A 23733-nucleotide genomic window follows, 5' to 3' on the forward strand; every position below is an offset into this window, starting at 1 on the left:
AGTGCTGCTGATTGGCTGGAATGTGTCTGCTGACCGAGAGGCACAGGGTCAAAGTTTGCCCAATGATGACGAATAGGGGGCGGATCGAACTGCGCATGTGTCCGCCCGCCGTGGCGAACGCGAACACGCTAAGTTCGCCGGGAACTGTTCGCCGGCGGACAGTTCGGTACATCACTATTGGCGTGCTGTCTTGCTAACTCCGGGTGCCGACCTCCCCCTGCTTCCAACTCATCTCCTCCTCCTCTCTGTCTCCCCATCTGAACTTTCGCGCTGTTCTTCTTCTTGCCGAGCGGGCACCCACGTGACATCCATGGACGCATCATCATCATCAACCGCTTCACTTGTATCTGACAACTCAGAAAAGGAAGCAGCAGCGGGTACAACATCATCATCATCACACCGTACCTCCATGTGTTTAATGCTGCCTGCCTGAGACATATCCCTGTTATCTACATCCTCTGGCAATAATGGTTGCGCATCACTCATTTCTTCAAACGGATGTGTGAATAACTCCTCTGACATACCAAGTAAAGGGTCTGTGGTGCTAGTTTTGGTGGTGGTGGCAGGCGGGTGAGTGGTATCTTGAGAGGTGCCTGAAGCTAAGCTGGAGGAGGATGGTGCATCAAGGTTCGGAGCGGAGGCTGTAGAAGATTGGGTGCCCTGTGTTAGCCAGTCAACTATGTCCTCAGAACTTTTCAAGTTCAGGGTACGTGGCCTCTGAAAACTGGGCATTATTCTAGGGCAAAAGGGAATCACAGCACCACGACCACGACGGCCCCTGCGGGGTTGCCTGCCTCTGCTTGTCATTTTTTGGGGGATTAGTGGTACTATGCGTGCAAGCTACTGTGAGACCAGATATGAGTGGCAAACTGGCAATGTGCACTGGCACAGGTCTGCAGAGCACAGGCTGTAGGCCTGACACACCCGCTTGAAGGACACTGACTGGCTGCTATTAGCTTACACTGGAAACCTTTTTTCTTTGTAAAAGCACGCTACAGAGACACCAGATATGAGTGGCAATGTGCACTGGAACAGTTCTGCAGAGCACACACTGTAGGCCTGACACATCCGCTTGAAGACAAGTAACTGCTTTTCAATCTATAACAGTGAAAAAAAAAATTGGGGTTTTAAATGCACGCTATAGAGACACCAGATATGAGTGGCAATGTGCACTGGCACAGTTCTGCAGAGCACACGCTGAAGGAAGGCCTGACACAGCCGCTTGAAGGACACTGACTGGCTACTATTAGCTTACACTGGAAACCTTTTTTCTTTGTAAAAGCACGCTACAGAGACACTAGATATGAGTGGCAATGTGCACTGGAACAGTTCTGCAGAGCACACGCTGAAGGAAGGCCTGACACAGCTGCTTGAAGGACACTGACTGGCTGCTATTAGCTTACACTGGAAACCTTTTTTCTTTGTAAAAGCACGCTACAGAGACACCAGATATGAGTGGCAATGTGCACTGGAACAGTTCTGCAGAGCACACACTGTAGGCCTGACACACCCGCTTGAAGACAAGTAACTGCTATTCAATCTATAACAGTGAAAAAAAATTTGGTTTTAAATGCACGCTATAGAGACACCAGATATGAGTGGCAATGTGCACTGGCACCGGTCTGCAGAGCACACACTGAAGGAAGGCCTGACACAGCCGCTTGAAGGACACTGACTGGCTGCTATTAGCTTACACTGGAAACCTTTTTTCTTTGTAAAAGCACGCTACAGAGACACCAGATATGAGTGGCAATGTGCACTGGAACAGTTCTGCAGAGCACACACTGTAGGCCTGACACACCCGCTTGAAGACAAGTAACTGCTATTCAATCTATAACAGTGAAAAAAAAATTGGGTTTTAAATGCACGCTATAGAGACACCAGATATGAGTGGCAATGTGCACTGGCACAGTTCTGCAGAGCACACGCTGAAGGAAGGCCTGACACAGCCGCTTGAAGGACACTGACTGGCTGCTATTAGCTTACACTGGAAACCTTTTTTCTTTGTAAAAGCATGCTACAGAGACACCAGATATGAGTGGCAACTGTCAAAGTACGCTGGCAGGGTTGTGCAGGCACACGCTAAAGGAAGGCATGACACAGCAGCTTGAAGGACACTGACTGGCTGCTAGTAGCTTACACTGGAAACCTTTTTTCTTTGTAAAAGCACGCTACAGAGACACCAGATATGAGTGGCAACTGTCAAAGTACGCTGGCAGGGTTGTGCAGGGCACACGCTGAAGGAAGGCCTGACACAGCCGCTTGAAGGACACTGACTGGCTGCTATTAGCTTACACTGGAAACCTTTTTTCTTTGTAAAAGCACGCTACAGAGACACCAGATATGAGTGGCAATGTGCACTGGAACAGTTCTGCAGAGCACACACTGTAGGCCTGACACACCCGCTTGAAGACAAGTAACTGCTATTCAATCTATAACAGTGAAAAAAAATATTTTGGTTTTAAATGCACGCTATAGAGACACCAGATATGAGTGGCAATGTGCACTGGCACAGTTCTGCAGAGCACACGCTGAAGGAAGGCCTGACACAGCCGCTTGAAGGACACTGACTGGCTGCTATTAGCTTACACTGGAAACCTTTTTTCTTTGTAAAAGCACGCTACAGAGACACCAGATATGAGTGGCAACAGTCAAAGTACGCTGGCAGGGTTGTGCAGGCACACGCTAAAGGAAGGCATGACACAGCAGCTTGAAGGACACTGACTGGCTGCTAGTAGCTTACACTGGAAACCTTTTTTCTTTGTAAAAGCACGCTACAGAGACACCAGATATGAGTGGCAACTGTCAAAGTACGCTGGCAGGGTTGTGCAGGGCACACGCTGAAGGAAGGCCTGACACAGCCGCTTGAAGGACACTGACTGGCTGCTATTAGCTTACACTGGAAACCTTTTTTCTTTGTAAAAGCACGCTACAAAGACACCAGATATGAGTGGCAACTGTCAAAGTACGCTGGCAGGGTTGTGCAGGGCACACGCTGAAGGAAGACCTGACACAGCCGCTTGAAGGACACTGACTGGCTGCTATTAGCTTACACTGGAAACCTTTTTTCTTTGTAAAAGCACGCTACATAGACACCAGATATGAGTGGCAATGTGCACTGGAACAGTTCTGCAGAGCACACACTGTAGGCCTGACACACCCGCTTGAAGACAAGTAACTGCTATTCAATCTATAACAGGGGGGGTAGGGGTGCTGTGTGGGGGGGTAGGGGTACTGTGTGGGCGGTAGGGGTGCTGTGTGGGGGGGGTAGGGGTACTGTGTGGGGGGTTAGGGGTACTGTGTGGGGGGGTAGGGGTACTCTGTGGGGGGGTAGGGGTGCTGTGTGGGGGGTAGGGGTACTCTGTGGGGGGGTAGAGGTGCTGTGTGGGGGGGTAGGGGTACTGTTTGTATGGGGGTAGGGGTACTCTGTGGGGGATAGGGGTGCTGTGTGGGGGGGTAGGGGTGCTGTGTGGGGGGTGTAGGGCTAAAGTAATAAAATTAAAAATTAAAAAAAGTAGATTAAATCAGTCCCCCCTTCCTCCTTCTTACCTCTAATGAAGGAAGGGGGGACACAGCCATCCCTTGTGGTCCGGTGGTGGCAAGCAGTCTTCCGGGTCAGGAGGCAGGAGAGGGATCTTTGCAGCAGCTCCCCTGTCCTCCCGCACGATGCTGTGTGGAGCGTTGCCATGGTAACGCGCGTCAACGCTCCACACAGCTTGCTCGCGGGAGGACAGGGGAGCTGCTGCAAAGATCCCTCCCCTGTCTCCAGACCCGGAAGCAGAGTAGGTGCCTGCCGTTTCGGGCAGGCAGGTGCCTACTCTGCATTATTGGCGAACCTATGGCCGCGTTCCCACAGAAAGGACCCGGCGTGCCACAGGTTCGCCATCACTGCCTGGGACATGGACCAAGGTTCAGGAACTGTGTGGGTGCCCACTATACAAAACCTTCTGCCACAGTACGAGTGAATGGGATGAACTCCCCTCTGTAACGAACCCCATGCATTTCATATAGTACATTCGTTTGCACTCTCCCGAACTCCTATAAGGTAGTGTGAATTATAGCCAGTTCATATAGTACGTTGATTCGTACTCTCTCAAAATCCAACCAAATCGTGAGAAATAAAGAGCTTTGTCATTAGCATACCCAAACATCAGTCGAGACTTGATGAAGGGTACAACAGGAATGTTTTATTATGGCCAGATGGTCCACTTTTATACACAGATCCCCAGCATGGGGTCTCCAGCAAAAGTATAAGAAAAACACCAGGGATGTGCATGGCCAAAAAATTCGGTTAGGTTCGACATTCCGAAATTAGTCACTTTGGCAAATCGGGACTTCGGCAATTTGGTTCAATTCGGAACTTCGGCAATTAGGCACTTCAGTTCGGTTCGGCACTTCCGAAATTCGGGACTTCGGCACTTCGGCACTTCGAGACTTCGGCACTTCGAGACATTGAGACTTCGGCACTTCGGGACTTCGGAACAGTGTAGGGTTAGGGTTAGGAGTAGAATTATGGTTGGGTTAGGAGTAGGGTTAGGGTTGGGTTAGGATTAGGGTTAGGGTTAGGGTTAGGGTAGGGTTAGGATTAGGAGTAGGGTTAGGAGTAGGGTTAGGGTTGGGTTAGTAGGGTTATGGTTGGGTTAGAAGTAGGGTTAGGAGTAGGGTTAGGTTAGGAGTGGGGTTAGGGTTAGGAGTAGGGTAAGGGTTAGGTTAGGAGTAGCGTTAGGGTACGGTTAGGTTTGGGTTAGGAGTAGGGTTAGGGTTAGAGTTGGGTAAGGATTAGCGTTAGGGTTGGGTTAGGAGTAGGATTGGGTTACGGTTATGTAACGGATCACCTGGCACCCCGACTGGGTACCTCCATTGAAGGATGCTCCTAACGCTTCCTGAGGACTCGAAGCACTGCAGCAGACACCACAAGTAGGGTTAGGAGTAGGGTTAAGGTAGGGTTAGGGTTATGGTTAGGGTAGGGTTAGGTTTAGGAGTAGTGTTAAGGTAGGGTTAGGGGTAGGGATAGGTTAGGGGTAGAGGTACCCTAACCCTACCCTAACTCAACTCCTAACCATACCATAACCCTACTCCTAACCTAACCCTAGTCATACTTCTAACCCAACCCTATCTTTAACCCTACTCCTAACCCTAACCCTACCCTACTCCTAACCCAACCCTACTCCTAACCTAACCCTAACCTTCCCCTAACCCTACCCCTAACATTACTCCTAACCCTACCTCTAACCTACCCCAACCCCTATCGCTACCCCAACCCCAATCCTACCCGTTTTCGGCACTTCTGCAATTCGGTTCGGTTCAGGACTTCCGAAATTCGTCACTTCGACACTTTGCAAATTCTGCAATTCGGCACTTCGGCAATTCAGTTTGGACTTCCGAAATACGGCACTTCGAAAATTCAGCATTTCGGTTCGGACTTATGAAATTCGGCACTTCGGAAATTCGGGACTTCAGCCATTCGGACATTCGGATGCATCCGAATGTCTGAATTTCGTCCGAATTTCAATTCGGATGGAACCAAATTGCACATGTCTAAAAAACACACCCAGGAGTCTCTGTGTCCGGGAGATAAGTGAGTTTACTTTACTTAAACTAATTATCTCCCAGGCACTAGAGGTACAAGGAATAAAACACAAAACACCCCAAAACATACATAATATTAATAGGGACCAAAGTCTATCCCCGTATAGCCTGGATCTGAGCCCCCAAAGCACTCCCCTCCAGCCGGACAGCCTGACATTGCGTGCAGTTCCCTAATGGAGCCTGGAGTCGCATGCTTCCGTGGGGTGCAGGGGGCGCTAAAATCACCTGTCACACTAATACTTGATTTTTGCGCGGCGGACGCCTGTTTCGCCAACAGGTAGTACAACAATTAATATTTTGTTTCTCAATTTTTTGAGAATTAAAGATTTCACTAACTTATAAATCTGACAAACCAGCAATAGAAGATAATTAAAATGTGTAATAAAAGTTTAACTTCCCATACCGGGAGTCGAACCCAGGCCGCCTGGGTGAAAACCAGGAATCCTAACCGCTAGACCATATGGGAGGCTGTGAAAATGAATTTTCATTATGTCCAGATACGGAGAATTCTCAATCTGTTACACAGTTATCAGTCTTATTTTTCTTCTAGATCCCCTCTGATTACCTCCATATACCCCATCACCTCCATATACCCCATCACCTACACCTCCATATACCCCATCACCTACACCTCCATATACCCCATAACCTACACCTCCATATACCCCATCACCTCCATATACCCCATCACCTACACCTCCATATACCCAATCACCTACACCTCCATATACCCAATCACCTCCAAATACCCCATCACCTACACCTCCATATACCCCATCACCTCCAAATACCCCATCACCTCCACCTTCATATACCCCATTACCTCCATATACCCCATCACCTCCATATACCCCATCACCTACACCTCCATATAGCCCATTACCTCCATATACCCCATTACCTCCATATATCCCATCACCTCCATATACCCCATCACCTCCATATACCCCATCACCTCCAAATACCCCATCACCTACACCTCCAAATACCCCATTACCTCCATATACCCCATCACCTTCATATACCCCATCACCTCCATATACCCCATCACCTCCATATACCCAATCACCTACACCTCCATATACCCAATCACCTCCACCTCCATATACCCAATCACCTCCACCTCCATATACCCCATCACCTACACCTCCAAATACCCCATCACCTCCAAATACCCCATCACCTCCACCTTCATATACCCCATTACCTCCATATACCCCATCACCTTCATATACCCCATCACCTCCATATACCCAATCACCTACACCTCCATATACCCAATCACCTCCAAATACCCCATCACCTCCACCTCCATATACCCCATCACTTCCATATACCCCATTACCTCCATATACCCCATCACCTCCACCTCCATATACCCCATTACCTCCAACTCCAAATACCCCATCACCCCCACCTCCTTATACCCCATTACCTCCACATACCCCATCACCTACACCTCCTTATACCCCCATTCATAATATAAATGATAAATTATTTATATTAAACACCTCATATTACCCATCTAACCATCCCAATAAAAGTCAAGCACAATTAATAAATGCAATAAGTATTTTAATAAAACTAGTCAATACATAAAGCATAATAAGTATTGTAATAATGATAACATAGTGCATGAATAAATTGTAAACATTGTAATAATGATAGCATATCCCATTTATAAAATCATATGCGTTGGCCGGGAATCGAACCCGGGTCAACTGCTTGGAAGGCAGCTATGCTCACCACTATACCACCAACGCGGTAACAGAGACTATAGTGTACTCACAGAGCTGGGACCCAGGTTCACACCTGACAGTATACACTGGGTGTAATTACTATTAAACATTCTATATTCTCAGTCATTATTACACAAATATATCTTATACTGAGTGATTATAATCCATTATATATTATACTGAGTGATTATAATCCACTATATATTATACTGACTGATTACAATCCATTATATTTTATTCTGAGTGATTATAATCCCATTAAATATCATAGTGACTGATTACAATCCATTATATATTATATTGAGTGATTATAATCCAGCTTTATATTACACTAAGTGATTATAATCCTATTATATATTATACTGAGTGATTATAATCCCACTATATATTACACTGAGTGATTATAATCCTATTATATATTATACTGACTGATTATAATCCATTATATATTATACTGACTGATTATAATCCCGTTATATATCATACTGAGTGATTATAATCCCGTTATATATCATACTGAGTGATTATAATCCCGTTATATATTATACCGAGTGATTATAATCCTATTAATATTGAAAAAAGTCCGGCAATTGACTTGAAAAAAGTTCGGCAATGACTGAAACGTTGACACTTCTTTGTATTACTTGATGCTTGAATAAACAGCACGATTAGAAATATTATTGAGTCCTGTGAGTGCACTTTAGCAAGAACCTATATATACTTATGGTCCGTCACTCAGGGGATTGCCTTAACGACGAGTGACGGATCTTGTCCGCCACCCGTTAAAATTAACCCCAGATCCCTGCAATGTCAGAGCTCATTAACACTACACCTGGAACAAACTAGAGAAAAAATGATCCCACGCCAAGGTTCAAAATATGCCTTTTGAATTACCCCAGGGTGTATTCTTTAATAAATAGTATGTGTTTGTGGGGAAGTTTCAATAACCAACCATCTAAACTACTGAAATTGGAACATGGACACAGCGTAAAACGTCAAAGTTAGAAAAAAACTGAATGGCTGCGTCTCAAATGTGCCCCTTCAACATCCACATATACCTGGCAAAGGTACATACGGGGGTATTGCTGTACTCAGACCACATAGCTGAGCAACATATAAAGTATTATACAGTGGTAGCACACATAAGGTTTGCAAAATATACTGTGCAAACTCACTTTGTGTGTCAAAAAGGCAGAAAAAACGCTTATTACCACTACACCTGGTACAAGCTAGCGGAAAAATGATCCCACGCTAAGGTTCAAAATATACCTTTTGAAATACCCTGGGGTGTCTACTTTAAGAAATGTGGGGTAGTTTGAATTTAAAACCTGCGAGGATGCTTGGAAATTGCACATAGGCCCAGCGTCAAAATTCAAAGTTCGGTAAAAACTGATATGGCTTGGTCTCCTATATGGCACTGTAGCTTCACGAAATAGTGCCATAGACATACAATGGGGGTGTCCTTTTACTCAGAAGACTTAGCTGAGCATAATTTGGGGGGTTTGAACTTAGTGGAACATATGAAATATACAAAATGCCCAGCAAAAATGCAATACGTATGTAAAAAATGCCCAAAATAATTTTTTACCACATACTTTGGCATATATTGGAGAAAAAATGGGGGCATGTTAATGCACAATATGCACCTTATGAGATACCCTGGAGTGTCTACTTTTACAAATGGTAGGCCTTTGTGGGGTTTTTCTGAACAGTCAAACTACTATAATACCCCAAATGGAAGCATAGGATCATTAAATCCGTCTCTCAAAATTCGACTGTGAATACTGAAAAGGACAGGTCTCCTATATGGCACTGTAGCTTCACGAAATAGTGCCAAAGACATACAATGGGGGTGTCCTTTTACTCAGAAGACTTAGCTGAGCATAATTTGGGGGTTTTGAACTTAGTGGCACATATGAAATATACAAAATGCCCAGCAAAAATGCAATCCATATGTAAAAAATGCACAAAATTATTTTTTACCACATACTTTGGCATATATTGGTGAAAAAATGGGGGCATGTTAAAGCACAATATGCACCTTATGATATACCCTGAAGTGTCTACTTTTACAAATGGTAGGCCTTTGTGGGGTTTTTTGAACAGTCAAACTACTATAATACCCCAAATGGAAGCATAGGCTCATTAAATCCGTCTCTCAAAATTCGACTGTGAATACTGAAAAGGACAGGTCTCCTATATGGCACTGTAGCTTCACGAAATAGTGCCAAAGACATACAATGGGGGTGTCATTTTACTCAGCAGATGTAACTTAACACAAAATAAAACTTTGTACAGGAATAGCACACACCAACTTTACAAAATACACATGAGAAGTTCTTTGTTATAAGTTTGTGTGTGAAAACCCCCCAAAAACACAATTTTACTCCAATATTTAGCAGAGGTTGGCGGTGAAATGGCTACGTAGAAAGTGTCAAAACAACCTTAGGACAATAGCCTGTGGTGTCTACTTTATAAAAATATATACTTTTGTTTTGCAATTTTGTTTTCTTTTGTGGCTATTAAGCTTACAAGACAAACATACCAAATTCTAAAATCGCTCCATATTAAAAGTTTATTTTACTCCTTGTGCTTTGTGACCTGTAACTACCAAAAAAAACTTAAAATCCCAGACACATTATATATTCTGTAAATCAGAACAACTAAATGAATTTATTTTTAATTACTTTCCTTAACCTGCACTAATTGTGCACACATTATTATTGCAAAAACTGTAAAAAAAATCTAAATTTTCCTTTTTTTTTTTGCATTTTTCTGTATTTTTTTATAATAAATAAGCATTTATGTATTTATATGTTACATCAAATTAAAGCCCTTTCTGTCCTTTAAAAAACGGTATATAATATGTGTCGGTGCAATAAATTAGTAAAATGCAAACTGCAGTTGAACGCAAACAGCAAAAAATGCAAAAAATGCTGTTGTCATTAAGTGAAAGACAAGCTTCTGAAGCTCTGTCCTTAAGGGGTTAACAAGACCTGGAGCAATGAGTGCGGAACAGTGGAAAGTTATATATATATATATATTATGCTTATATTTGTGTATATAAATGATATACAATGTAATAAAATCAGGGACACTTTGTATGATGTAAATAAAAAATTTCCTTCGAGCCGGAATTGAACCAGCGACCTAAGGATGTCTGAGTTTCTCTCTACAGTCCTCCGCTCTACCAGCTGAGCTATCGAAGGGATATGTTTTGTTTTGGGAAATAACATTTCTATTGATACACTGTATCGTATTACAGCGAGTAGCGTCTGTATCTAGAAATACACAGATATATACAGATCTGTTTGTCCTCAGAATTGCTGGAAAACATGGTGGTTTCTGTAGTGTAGTGGTTATCACGTTCGCCTCACACGCGAAAGGTCCCCGGTTCGAGACCGGGCAGAAACAACTTTTTTATTTTTTTTTATTTTTAAAGGGGACATTCTAGGCACTATAATCGTTTCCCTTTTTTCATATGGTGATATTCCAACACAAAATGTAAAATAAAGCAATCAATATTGGATCAGGGCAAAAAACAGAAGACTGGGAAAACGTAAAAGTAGGGTGTTAGAACATTGTTTCTTTTTGTAGGAAGATAAAATCAGTATATTATACATTCATTTATTGTATTGGGGGCAAACCAGTTATAAACTAAAAAAAAAATGTTTAAATTGTATATAGAGAGGCACCAAACATTACGGCAATGATAGTAAAAGGAACAGCTGCCGTGACCAGGCCAACGAACACATCTCTTAAAGCAAGAACATTTTAACAATGTAAAATGTCTGCAGAATAAAACCATTTCACGGTAACACAGAGACAACATTCAAAAACAGGAAGAAAACATATAACGGTAAAACAGAGACAACATCCAAAAACAGAAAGAAAACATATAACGGTAAAACAGAGACAACATCCAAAAACAGAAAGAAAACATATAACGGTAAAACAGAGACAACATCCAAAAACAGAAAGAAAACATATAACGGTAAAACAAAGACAACAACCAAAAGCAGAAAGAAAACATATAACGGTAATACAAAGACAACATCAAAAAACGGAAAGAAAACACATAACGGTAAAACAGAGACAACATTCAGAAACAGAAAGAGAACATATAACGGTAAAACAAAGACAGCATCAAAAAACAGAAAGAAAAAAAAGGAAAACAGTAAAACAGAGACAACATCCAAAAACAGAAAGAAAACATATAACGCTAAAACAGAGACAACATCCAAAAACAGAAAGAAAACATATAACGGTAAAACAAAGACAACAACCAAAAACAGAAAGAGAACATATAACGGTAAAACAAAGACAGCATCAAAAAACAGAAAGAAAAAAAAAATAAAACGGTAAAACAGAGACAACATCCAGAAACAGAAACAAGACAAATAACGGTAACACAGAGACAACATCCAAAAACAGAAAGAAAACATATAACGGTAAAACAGAGACAACATCCAAAAACAGAAAGAAAACATATAACGGTAAAACAAAGACAGCATCCAAAAACAGAAAGAAAACATATAACGGTAAAACAGAGACAACATCCAGAAACAGAAACAAGACAAATGACGGTAACACAGAGACAACATCCAGAAACAGAAAGAAAACATATAACGGTAAAACAGAGACAACATCCAAAAACAGAAAGAGAACATATAACGGTAAAACAAAGACAACATCCAAAAACAGAAAGAAAACATATAACGGTAATACAAAGACAACATCAAAAAACGGAAAGAAAACATATAACGGTAAAACAGAGACAACATCCAGAAACAGAAAGAAAACATATAACAGTAAAATAGAGACAACATCCAAAAACAGAAAGAGAACATATAACGGTAAAACAAAGACAACATCCAAAAATAGAAAGAAAACATATAACGGTAATACAAATACAACATCAAAAAACGGAAAGAAAACATATAACAGTAAAACAGAGACAACATTCAGAAACAGAAAGAATTAACGCAGTGGTTGTTACTATCTTTCCCTCCCATTCTATGGTTAAAGGTAGAAGAAGCCTGAGTTCTTTCTTGTCATTGAAGGAGGACATACACATTACACCCAAGGCCTGTCCTCCTTGAGGGCTTAGGTGTTGGAGTTTTCCGGCCTGTTTGGACAGTGAAAGCGGGAATGCCCTCTTTTCCCACAATACATACAAAGTCCCTCCCTTCGTCTATATAGTGTCTCTGGTTCAGGTAACCGTGTGGTTCCCAATTGCATGGGTTCTGCAGGAGCGACAGCGGTTGCCTCAGACGAAGGGAATGTTAAAGCCAGACGTTCCGGCACACGTCTAGGTCTATCCCTGGTGTTTTGTCTATTTCGGAGGCGTTCGTCTATATGTGCTAAATAGGTGATTAATTCCTTCAACACATTAGGTAGATCTCTGGTAGCCACCTCGTCTAAAAGCTTATCAGAAAGCCCATTCATGAACACATCTACAAAGGCCTGCTCATTCCATCTAACCTTGGCAGCATGAGTGCGGAATTCTAAGACATAGTCAACCAGGGAGCGAGATTCTTGTCTCATTCGTAAGAGGGTTTTAGCGGCATTAGTTCGCCTTCCAGGGGGATCGAACGTTCTCCTAAAGGCAGCGAAAAAACTCTGCATAGTTAAAAACTATGGGATTGTCATTCTCCCACAAAGGATTGGCCCAAACTAGTGCTCTATCCACTAACAAGGTTATAATGTAACCAATCTTCGATCTATCAGTAGGATCTAGGATGAAGTTCAAAATTTGTGCTAACTTGGTTGAGGAAACCATGACATCCTTTGGGATCACCCCCATAACGAAGAGGGGATGTAGCGTGGGCAGAAGCCTCCCTTGCAACCATCTCCATATGAGATTCCTGGGGTCTATGACCAGGGATATGTTCCTCCGGCTGGAAATGAGCTAACAAGGTCTAACATGCTACAGCGAACTGGTCCATACGATGGTCCAGTTCCTCAAACCGGTTATTAGGAACCGGCCCATGAGGGTTAGCACCTGCAGGGTCTAGTGTAATGTCATGACAGTGACCCCTTCACGCAGATAGTAACCCAGAAAGAGACGTGTACCGGACCTTAGGGTGGCCGGGCTTGACGTCAGAGAATAGTCAAAGGAATAGCCAAAGGTCAAGGGAGTACAGAAAACGGAATACACAAGAAATAACGAAGCCAAAATTCGGGGAGCCAGAGAGGAGAGTAGTCAGTAAGGAAGCCAAGGGTCAATATACCAGAAAAACAGACAAATTTACTAAGAGCACTAGAGGGAACAAACAAGAACCACACTAGGGCACTGAGGGAAGGACAGGGGCGCCCTTATATAGTGAGGTGTGTTAAGCTTTAAAGTCACGCCCCCAAAAGGTCCGGGAGCGTGGCCACGTTTGAATTTTCGCGAGAAAATCCTGATGACGTCGGCCTGCATGCGCCACCTCCCGGAAGCAGCCAGTGAGACCGCCGCGCTGTGCGGGTCCGGAGGAGAAAGGTAAGGTATTGTCACAGATGCTTTGCACCTAAACGGAAAAGGGTTTGCAGTACTGGGGGACAGGATAGCTAGAAAGTTGGAGGAGATATTAAACTAATGGTGGTGGGGGGGGGGGTGACAAAGAAATCTACAACATTTATATAGGACAGAAAGGAGATGGGCATTAGCTCAGCACAAGGGGGTGGAGATGCGGGCAGGTGTAGGATCAGAACAGGGGAGCTATGTTATAGTAATAAAAATTCACATAAGATACAAGTGACTCATTGTAGCGGAATAGAGGACCTAACTACACTTTTATTCCCTTTGTTCAGCTGTCCGTACCCCCTCGTTCGTATACCGATCCAACTTTGTGTGTGTGATGGTCACCCCAAGTGAGGAGGGGTATCTACCGCCAGATATGTCCTTTCCCCTAGTCTGTGTAGGTCTGCAGTATTTTTTTCCAGTTGATATCCCAGCAGACCAAGAATCCAATATAGCTGTAGAGCTCTTAAAAGAGCTAGTGGTTATAGCAGTAGAGCGGTCCCTTACAATCACAAGACGAGGCTGCGTGTTGAGGGTTAAGTGAACTGGTTTAATTGTAGCCACACTGGCCTTTTATGCAAGTCCCCATGCAAGGGGCAGACCCACATAGACCTTGTTGAGGACTGTGATACAAACTTAGAAACCAATAATGACAGAGGTACAAGGTAAGGGACTCCCACATATGGCATACAATCCCTCCCCTCTGCCTGTGAGATAATTGAGTCAATTACTGTATCAACTCAATTATCTTCAGGCGAAAAATAAAAATTTATAGACATTCTGAAAATACCCCAAAACCACACATGAACCCCATAAAAAGTATATCCCCTGATAGCCCCGATTTGGGTGAGCAACATATTAAAAAATCACCTAGATCGGTTCAGGGGTTCGGGATTTGTATGGAAGTCTTATTTCTGGCCGACCGCACACAAGGCTCCTGCCCAGAATAGTTCCATAGAATCAGGCTGTGCGGCCAGTCTCTTTCGTGGGCTTCAAATATAACGAAATGTCTCAAATAACTGTTCGTGGGAAAGCTAGACGTGTGCCCCTTGTTCAAGAGTTGGTTTTCACTGAACGCCGCGTGTTCAAATAATTGCTGGCCATTTTGTCTCCCGAACGCAGGCATTGGTACATGGTCGTCAACAGCGTGGAACTATTTTCGGATACGTGACCATGCGTACACTGGGGAAACTAGTACAGCTTCCCATCCAACTTCCCAAACAGTTATGAGAACAGCGTTCCGGAGGCATAAACTACCTCACAGGGGGAGCATCTGCTCCCTAACAGACAGGGGGAGCATTCATTGGGGTTCGTGCGAGAACCCTTGGAAGATGACCGGTCGTTGCCTTGTTTTCTCTGGAACTGTTTTGGGGCATCACTTCGTGGCAAACTGGTCAAAGCTTCATTCGAATGTTATTAAAATGTGTTTTTGGGGTGTTTTAGAAATATTGTATGTTTTCCTGTAACTAAGAGATAATTGCATTATAATTTTCTGATGCAATTATCTCTCAGAAACAGATAATAGAGAGGAAAACCCTTGTATTTTGATATGGAAACCCCATGCTAGGGGGCAATGCACAAAAGCCGTGTGTGGCCAAAATAAACTCAGTTGACTCTTGGAACTATGTGTTGTCTAGTTGCTGGGGGGAAAGGGCCTTGGATTACTACAGTCTTTTTTTCAGCTTTGAGGAAGGAATAGTGGAGATAGCTATGCTGGGTATTGGAGCTCCGCTACACTCACAGCACACTGCACCCCAGACACCACAGAGCACCCCAAACACATACACTGCACCCTTCACACACAGAGTGCACACCTCACACACAGTGCACCCTTTCCACACACGCAGTGCACCCTTCACACCCAGTGCATCCCTTACACACACAACATCCCTTACACACACACACATACTACATCCCTTATACACACACCATAGATCCCATACATAACTATGGATCCTCTACGCACACAAACATACCTACACTAGAATCCCTATACACACTATGAATCCTCTATATACACACACACACTAAATCTCCTACACACACACTAGATCCCCTGTAAGCAAACACACACTAATTTCCCTAAACACAAACGTGCACGCTTTCTATTTTAAACAATTTGGACAGTAGCAGATATTCAGATAATCAAACACTTGGTTTGATCCACAACAGTCCGTCCATGATAATCCCAGGGATTCCAGCGCCATCTCCCACTGTTCTCAGGCTGTGTTCCAAGCTTCCATTTTGATCGTGACGTCACTTTCAGAACTTTGTCCGTGGCGTCATTTCCAGCGTTGGCGATCTCTCATATTTAGGTTTAGTTCTCGTCCCTTGTGTTTCTAACTATGCAGTTAAATCTTCAGCATTGTGTTCCACTTCACAAGTCGTAACTTTTCATTTCTCAACCTGTCCTTGGTCACCGAGAGCTGCAGCAATATACTATCACTTTCAGGATTGACTTCTTTATAACAGTAAAAACATGACAAAATAAAATGCTTATATTTATAAAAATATATATATATATGTTAATGCAATTTAAAAAATAAATAAAATATGATAAATTAAAAGTATTGATCAATATATAATATATTTGTATAACCATATCCCATGTGTTACAGCATTAAAGCTATATCTAAAATACTGATCTAAGGATTTTATTAGGTAGATTTATGTTGAAGATTATAGGGCCATTAAGACTTCCTATTAATTAGGAAAAAATAGAAACAAATTGAGCAGAGTCAAATTGCAGGTTTAGTGTTGCTTCCCCAAGATATAAAAGTCAGTAGCCACCGTTGATTAATTGTAATAGGGTACCGAATAAGAATGCGCTGATCATATGTAACAGAAAAAGGAACATTCTCTTAATAATTGCAAAACCATCATAAAAAAAAAATGTTTCTGCCCGGTCTCGAACCAGGGACCTTTCGCGTGTTAGGCGAACGTGATAACCACTACACTACAGAAACGCTGAAGGCTCCAATGTATCAGACATCATACTGACTGTTCCAGGATATTATACACAGACCTATACTATACAGAGAGCAGCACTATACAGCACTATATAATGCAACTATGTCTCATGTTGCATTATTGGTATGTAAAAGGAGGATAGTAAAAGGGGCACTACACACAACTATATCCGACTGTGTGTGTGCGTATCTGACTATCTGTGCGTATTCGAACGGGACGTTTTTCTGTGTGGAATTGACCGACCACACAGCCCAAATCTATGGAACTCTTTTGGGCATGAAAATGTGCTTTTGGTCGGTCAAATTAGACTTTCCCTTAACATTTTAAACCCCTGAACCGATTGCCCTGATTTTTTAGTATGTGTTTATTTCCAGCATGCTGATTATGAAAATGTATGTTTTATGTGAATGGCATGTATATTTTAGAAGTTATTAATATTGTGTAAAAACTGTATTCCTCTGCCTGTGATAATTATATTACCCATTGTGTTCAGTAATTATATCACAGGCTGTGGGGAGGATTTTGTGTGGGAGTGTCTGTGTGTATTGTACGGATTGATTGGTTTTTCTGTAAAACCCTGTGGGCTGTACTAGGGTATAAAAGTCAGTAGCCACTGTTGATTAATTGTAATAGGGTACCGAATAAGAATGCACTGATCATGTGTAACAGAAAAATGAACATACTCTAATTGCAAAACCAACATAAAAATAAAATAAAAAATGTTTCTGCCCAGTCTTTCACTTGTTAGGCAAACGTGATAACCACTACACTACAGAAATGCTGAATACTGTGTGTACTGTGTGTATATCTGACTGTGTGTATGTCTGTGTCTCTGTATGTGTGTATGTATGTCTGTGTCTGTGTATATGTGTATGTATGTCTGTGTCTCTATATGTGTGTATGTCTGTGTCTCTGTATGTGTGTATGTCTGTGTCTCTGTATGTGTGTATGTATGTCTGTGTCTCTGTATGTGTGTATGTATGTCTGTGTCTGTGTCTCTGTATGTGTGTATGCATGTCTGTGTCTCTGTATGTGTGTGTGTCTCTGTATGTGTGTATGTCTGTGTCTGTGTATCTGGGTGTATGTCTGTGTATGTGTGTGTGTATCTGTATGTATGTATGTGTCTCTGTGTGTGTGTGTGTGTATCCATATGTATGTCTGTGTCTGTGTGTGTGTGTGTGTGTGTGTATGTGTGAGTCCATGTCTCTATGTGTATGTATGTCTGTGTCTTTGTCTCTGTATGAGTGTGTGTGTATTTGTATGTATGTATGTGTATGTATGTTTGTGTCTGTGTCTCTGTATGTGTGTATGATTGTGTGTCTGTGTCTCTGTTTGTGTGTGTCTGTTTCTGTATGTGTGTATCTGTATATATGTCTGTGTATGTATGTGTGTCTGTGTCACTGTATGTGTGTATGTATGTGTGTGTCTGTGTCTCTGTATGTGTCTGTGTGTGTCTCTGTATGAATGTGTCTGCATGTGTGTCTCTGTGTGTATGTGTCTGCATGTGTGTATGTATGTATGTGTCTGTCTGTCGGGGGTGTGTGTATGTGTTTGTGTCTGTATGTATGTGTCGGGGGGAGGGGCCCACAGTCAGGGGGGAGAGGTTCACGATAGGGGGGGCCCACGGATCAGTTTTTTACCGGGGCCCCATGGATTGTGTGTACACCACTGACTGTGTGTATCTGACTGTACGTGTGTATCTGACTGTGTGTGCGTATCTGACTGTGTGTGTGTATTTGACTGTGTGCATCTGACTTTATGTACGTATCTGACTTTATGTGCATATCTGACTGTGTGTATCTGACTTTATGTGCGTATTTGACTGCATGTGCGTATTTGACTGTGTATCTGACTGTATGAGTGTATCTGACTGTACACATACATTCAGAGCAGCTCAATACAGGGAGCACTGACTGAATCATTAAAATCCTTATATATTACAATCATTAAATCATTAAATCATTAAATCATTAAAATCCTTATATATTAAAATCATTATAATCCTGATATATCATTTATAATATCCTATCCTGTGATATATCTATGTGTTCACACAATATATTGTAACATTATAAGCGTTTGATAGCTCAGCTGGTAGAGCGGAGGACTGTAGAGTAGAACTTTAGACATCCTTAGGTCGCTGGCTCGAAGGATATTTTGATTGACATTATAGAAAGTGTCACAATTTAATTTTGTATTTAATGGGATTATAATCACTCTATAATATATAATGCATTATAATCACTCAGTATAACATATAATAGGATTAAAATCACTCAGTATAATATATAATGGATTCTAATCACTCAGTATAATATTTAATGGGATTATAATCAGTCAGTATAATATATAATGGGATTATAATCACTCAGTATAATATATAATGGATTATAATCAGTCAGTATAATATATAATGGGATTATAGTCAATCAGTATAATACATAATGGATTATAATCAGTCAGTATAATATATAGTGGGATTAAAATCAGACAGTATAATATATAATGGATTATAATCACTCTATAATATATAATGCATTATAATCACTCAGTATAACATATAATAGGATTATAGTCACTCAGTATAATATATAATGGATTATAATCACTCAGTATAGTATATAATGGGATTATAATCACACAGTATAATATATAATATGATTATAATCACTCAGTATAATATGTAATGAGAGTATAATAAGTCAGTATGATATTTAATGGGATTATAATCACTCAGTATAATATATAATGGGATTATATTCAGTCAGTATAATATATAATATATAATGGATTATAATCACTCAGTATAATATATAATATATAATGGATTATAATCACTCAGTATAATATTTTCACCCAGGCGGCCCGGGTTCGACTCCCGGTATGGGAAGTGACGCTTTTATTGCAATTGCACACAAAATCTGTTTATAATCATCTTCCAGTAATATTTTATTTCCTTTGTCAGATTTCTAAATGAGTAAAACGTTTCATTCTCAGTAAATCAGTCTGTAAACCATAGCATAAGGAAAGTTCTCCATATAATGTTAAATAGGAGTTTGAGACAATGAATAATACACTGAATGCTGGTTATAATTTCGGATTACATTTATAGAAGGAGATAGAGGTGGCAATACCATATAGAATGAGATTTAACCCCTTAGTGACCAGACCGTTTTTCAGACCGTTTGTGTTTAGCTGTAATTTTCCTCTTACTCATTTACTGTACCCACACATATTATATAGTGCTTTTCTCGCCATTAAATGGTCTTTGTAAAGATCCCATTATTTTTATCATATCATATAATTTACTTTGAAACCATTCAAAAAATATAAAAATAAAAAAAATAAACTTTTTCTAACTTTGACCCTTAAAATCTGTTACGCATCTACAACCGCCAAAAAACACCCGTGCTAAATAGTTTCAAAATTTTGTCCTGAGTTTAGAAATATCCAATTACTCTTCGGGGGTCCAAAGCAGTTTCCCTGTGGGCCCCGCTGCCCTGAACTGGTGTACTGTCCAAGGGCTGCAAGCCACCAGAACCACCCTAACTCTAGTCCGACCTCAGCTTGTTACCAAGGAGGAGAAAACCGGGGGAACGGTCGCTGTCCAGGTAGCAGGGGGGTCCATCCACTGTCTACCCACTGCCCACGTTCACCTTGACTGGGGTGCTGGAGCCCAGAGAATGAAAGTCAGGCTCATGGACCAGCCACCAGGGGAAGTGCTACTTGGCAATAACCTGGGCCACCTTACCTCCACCTATGTGGCCCTCCAAGCTCCGGAAGAAACGTACCCCTTGATGACCCGACAGCAAGCCCGCACCATCCGGCACGGTTCACACTCTGAGGCTCACGTACCTGTCCTCATACCCCAGTTCCACGCAGTTGTCCCTATGAGTAGACCCCCCGGGCTAGACCCCATACCCCAGTTTCACATAGTCACCCCTGTAGCCAGGCCCCTCGTGCTAGCCCCATCCCCCCTTGCCCCATCCCCCCTTGTCTTGGGATACCCCTGCCAGGTTTGGGAGGGAGGTAGTATCTGACCCTATTCTCCAGACATATAGAGATATGGCAGCCACAGGTCAGGTTGGGAAGGACGGGGACCAATGTATCTGGGATAGGTTTGCTATACCGTTTAGTGGAAAAGGGGAAGTCAGCTGTTGTTGGCCCTCATTTGGAAAAAGGTCATACTCAGCATCAGCTCACCCAAAGCTTCTTCTGGCCAGGCATCTCGAAGGATCTGAGGCAGTATTGCCAGACCTGTGATGTCTGCCAGAGAGTGGGGAAGCAGGGCGATTTGCACAATGGCCAGCTCCAGCATCTACCCATCATTGAAGACCCCATCGGCAGAGTAGCTGACAATATCATAAGTCCGCTCGCTAAGCCTAGCCCCTCTGGGAAGAAGCATATTCTGACCATTTTGGACTATGTGACTTGGTCACCCTGAGCCATATTCAGGCAGACACTGTGGCCGAAGCCCTGATGCAAGTGTCCTCCCGGATGGGTTTTCCCTGGGAGATCCTCTCTGATCTGGGCACCCAGTTTACTTTTTGGGGTATATCATTTCAGAAGAGGGTTTTAGTATGGATCCCTCCAAATTGAAAGCTATTGTGTCCTGGCCACTCCCACAAAGCCATCCAACGGTTCATAGGCTTTGTGAACTACTATAGAAAGTTTATTATGAACATCTCCTCCATTATTGCCCCCCATCACCAAGATGACCAAGAAGGGTACTAATCCCGGCGTTTCGAGTCCCAAGGCTCTTAAGGCCTTCGATACGCTTAACCAAGCATTTACAACAGCTCCTGTTCTGCATCATCCTGATCCATCACTAGTATTTATTGTTGAAGTCGATGCCTCTGAGTCGGGAGTGGAAGATGTCCTCTCTCAGATATAAACCCCTAACGAATCCCTCCACCCATGCTGTTTCTTTTCCAAAAAGATATCGTTATAAATTACTATAGTGATATTATAAATTAATCTCGTTATATAGTGATATTATACATTAATGCACCAATATCGTTATGGATTAATATAGTGATATTGTGGCATTTTGGAGAGGACTGCTTGCCAGCCTCTTGCCCTGTGATTATGGCCCCTGTGACTTAAGGCTTTTAAGGCACTTGTGAAAGACCTTTATTCCCCTGGATTTCATATGTCTCCCTATTTGGGCTTATGGGGGTTGTAATACACTTTTTCTGCCCCTTTAACTCCTGTGGGAAAGGATCTGCAACTTTTGGAATGGCACTTCGGATACAGCCGAAGTGCCGAAGTAGTCGAAGTGGCCGCCATTTGACATACAAATGCGTGGCGGCGAACATTTTAATTCAGTCGAACACGTTCAGCTGTGTTTGGTCGTCGAGTTCATGGAACTCAAATCGGATACGTGACGGCATGAACACCGCTGAACTCTATCTTCTCCGGACTTCAACACTTCGACGGAAATCGAACTGCGTTTGAATATTCAAACGCCACGTTAACAGTGGATATCTGCACAAACGGTTCATGTTTGTGCATTCGAACAGAACTTAGCATTTGAAACTATTAGAAATAGACTGGCCGCACAGCCTAAATCTGTGGAACTGTTTTGGGCATGAAAGCCATGCTTGCGGTCGGTCAAATGTGACTTCCATGGAATTTGTGAACCCCTGCTCTGATCTGGGTGATGTTTGGATATGCTGTTCACCCAGATCAGGGCTATCCAGGGATGTTTGTGGGGATATGTTGTTGTTTTAGGGGGTTTCTGTGTTTTGGGTAAAACTGTGTATTTTCTGCCTGTGGTAATTAAGTTAGCCCATTGTGTTTGTTAATTGTATCACAGGCAGAGGGGAGGGTTTGTGTACATTAGCTGGGAGTGTCTAACTGTACTGTACTATGTTGATTGGCTGTTGTAACTTTGTGTCCTGTGTTCCACAAGGTCCACGTGGGTGGTAACCTTGTGGGGAAATGTGTATATAAGAAACAATAAAGCCTCAGTTCATTCTGTTCCTGCTTACACTCCAAAACTGTGTGTCGTCCTGTTTTTGGAGGGAAAGAAGATTTGCTCCTGTGTCTGCTGTTCCAGCTTACAGGAGATTCAACATGGAAAATCCTTGTAAGGACAAGAGTTAATTCCCATACAAGAGCACTGTGTGACTAGGCTGGCTAGAACCACGACAGGGCAATGAGCAAATGCTGAGAGCTCCCTTAAATACCCTGGTTCTAGAGACTAATCACGCCTCCGCCGAGACCTGATTCGTGTCCGGGATTTGACTGACAGGTCGGGCTAGAATAGCGTCATGACGTCGACTATTGAGCGTCACGTTACAAAAAGGCATAGTTCTCTCGCGGCCGGCGTTTACATGCGCGAGGGGACCGCGAGGAACGGGAGAATCATGCCGTCTGGATGGAAAAACGTCTAAGTCTCTACCCGTCTCAGGGGTAGAGACTACAGGTACCCTGACAGTACCCCCCCTCTCAGAAACGCCCACCGGGCGGAAGGAACCGGGACGAGATGGAAAGCGGGAATGAAAAGCCCTGCGAAGACGAGGAGCATGGACATCCTCCTGTGGTACCTAGGTCCTCTCTTCTGGACCATATCCCTTCCAGTCAACCAGGTATTGAATTTTCCCCCGGGAGATTCGAGAATCGATGATGGAGTTGATTTCGTACTCCTCCTGACCCTCAACCTGAACAGAGTGAGGAGAGGAGACCTTGGAGGAGAATCTGTTACAGATCAGGGGTTTTAGCAAGGAAACATGAAAGGAATTAGGAATACGTAAGGCAGAGGGGAGTGCTAGGCGATACGCAACAGGATTAATTCGATTCAGGATCCTATAGGGTCCAATGTAGCGAGGAGCGAATTTCATAGACGGTACTTTCAAACGAATGTTTCTAGTACTCAACCATACCCTATCACCAGGGACAAAACTAGGAGCCGGCCTTCTGCGTTTG

The 23733-nt window shown here is 42.7% G+C and overlaps 1 protein-coding gene and 5 non-coding genes across 6 annotated transcripts in view; 1 reads left to right on the forward strand and 5 right to left on the reverse strand.

Moving 5' to 3' along the window:
* LOC134586033 (uncharacterized) overlaps nt 1–23733 on the reverse strand; it is a 67607-nt gene that overhangs the window by 6966 nt on the left and 36908 nt on the right. Inside the window, exon 2 of the mRNA XM_063441537.1 lies at nt 6155–7009. Coding sequence (XP_063297607.1) covers nt 6155–7009 — 855 coding nt within the window. The remainder of the gene's footprint in view (nt 1–6154; nt 7010–23733) is intronic.
* Nucleotides 5984–6055, reverse strand: TRNAE-UUC (transfer RNA glutamic acid (anticodon UUC)). The gene has a single exon. It is a non-coding gene; the product is annotated as a tRNA-Glu (tRNA).
* TRNAG-UCC (transfer RNA glycine (anticodon UCC)) lies at nt 7281–7352 on the reverse strand. Its single transcript has one exon. It is a non-coding gene; the product is annotated as a tRNA-Gly (tRNA).
* Nucleotides 10451–10537, reverse strand: TRNAY-GUA (transfer RNA tyrosine (anticodon GUA)). Its single transcript is given in 2 exon segments — nt 10451–10486; nt 10501–10537. It is a non-coding gene; the product is annotated as a tRNA-Tyr (tRNA).
* On the forward strand, nt 10670–10742 carry TRNAV-CAC (transfer RNA valine (anticodon CAC)). Its single transcript has one exon. It is a non-coding gene; the product is annotated as a tRNA-Val (tRNA).
* TRNAV-AAC (transfer RNA valine (anticodon AAC)) lies at nt 16727–16799 on the reverse strand. Its single transcript has one exon. It is a non-coding gene; the product is annotated as a tRNA-Val (tRNA).

The sequence above is a fragment of the Pelobates fuscus genome, chromosome 2 (assembly GCF_036172605.1).
Source record: "Pelobates fuscus isolate aPelFus1 chromosome 2, aPelFus1.pri, whole genome shotgun sequence".
Classification (NCBI taxonomy): Eukaryota; Metazoa; Chordata; class Amphibia; order Anura; family Pelobatidae; genus Pelobates; species Pelobates fuscus.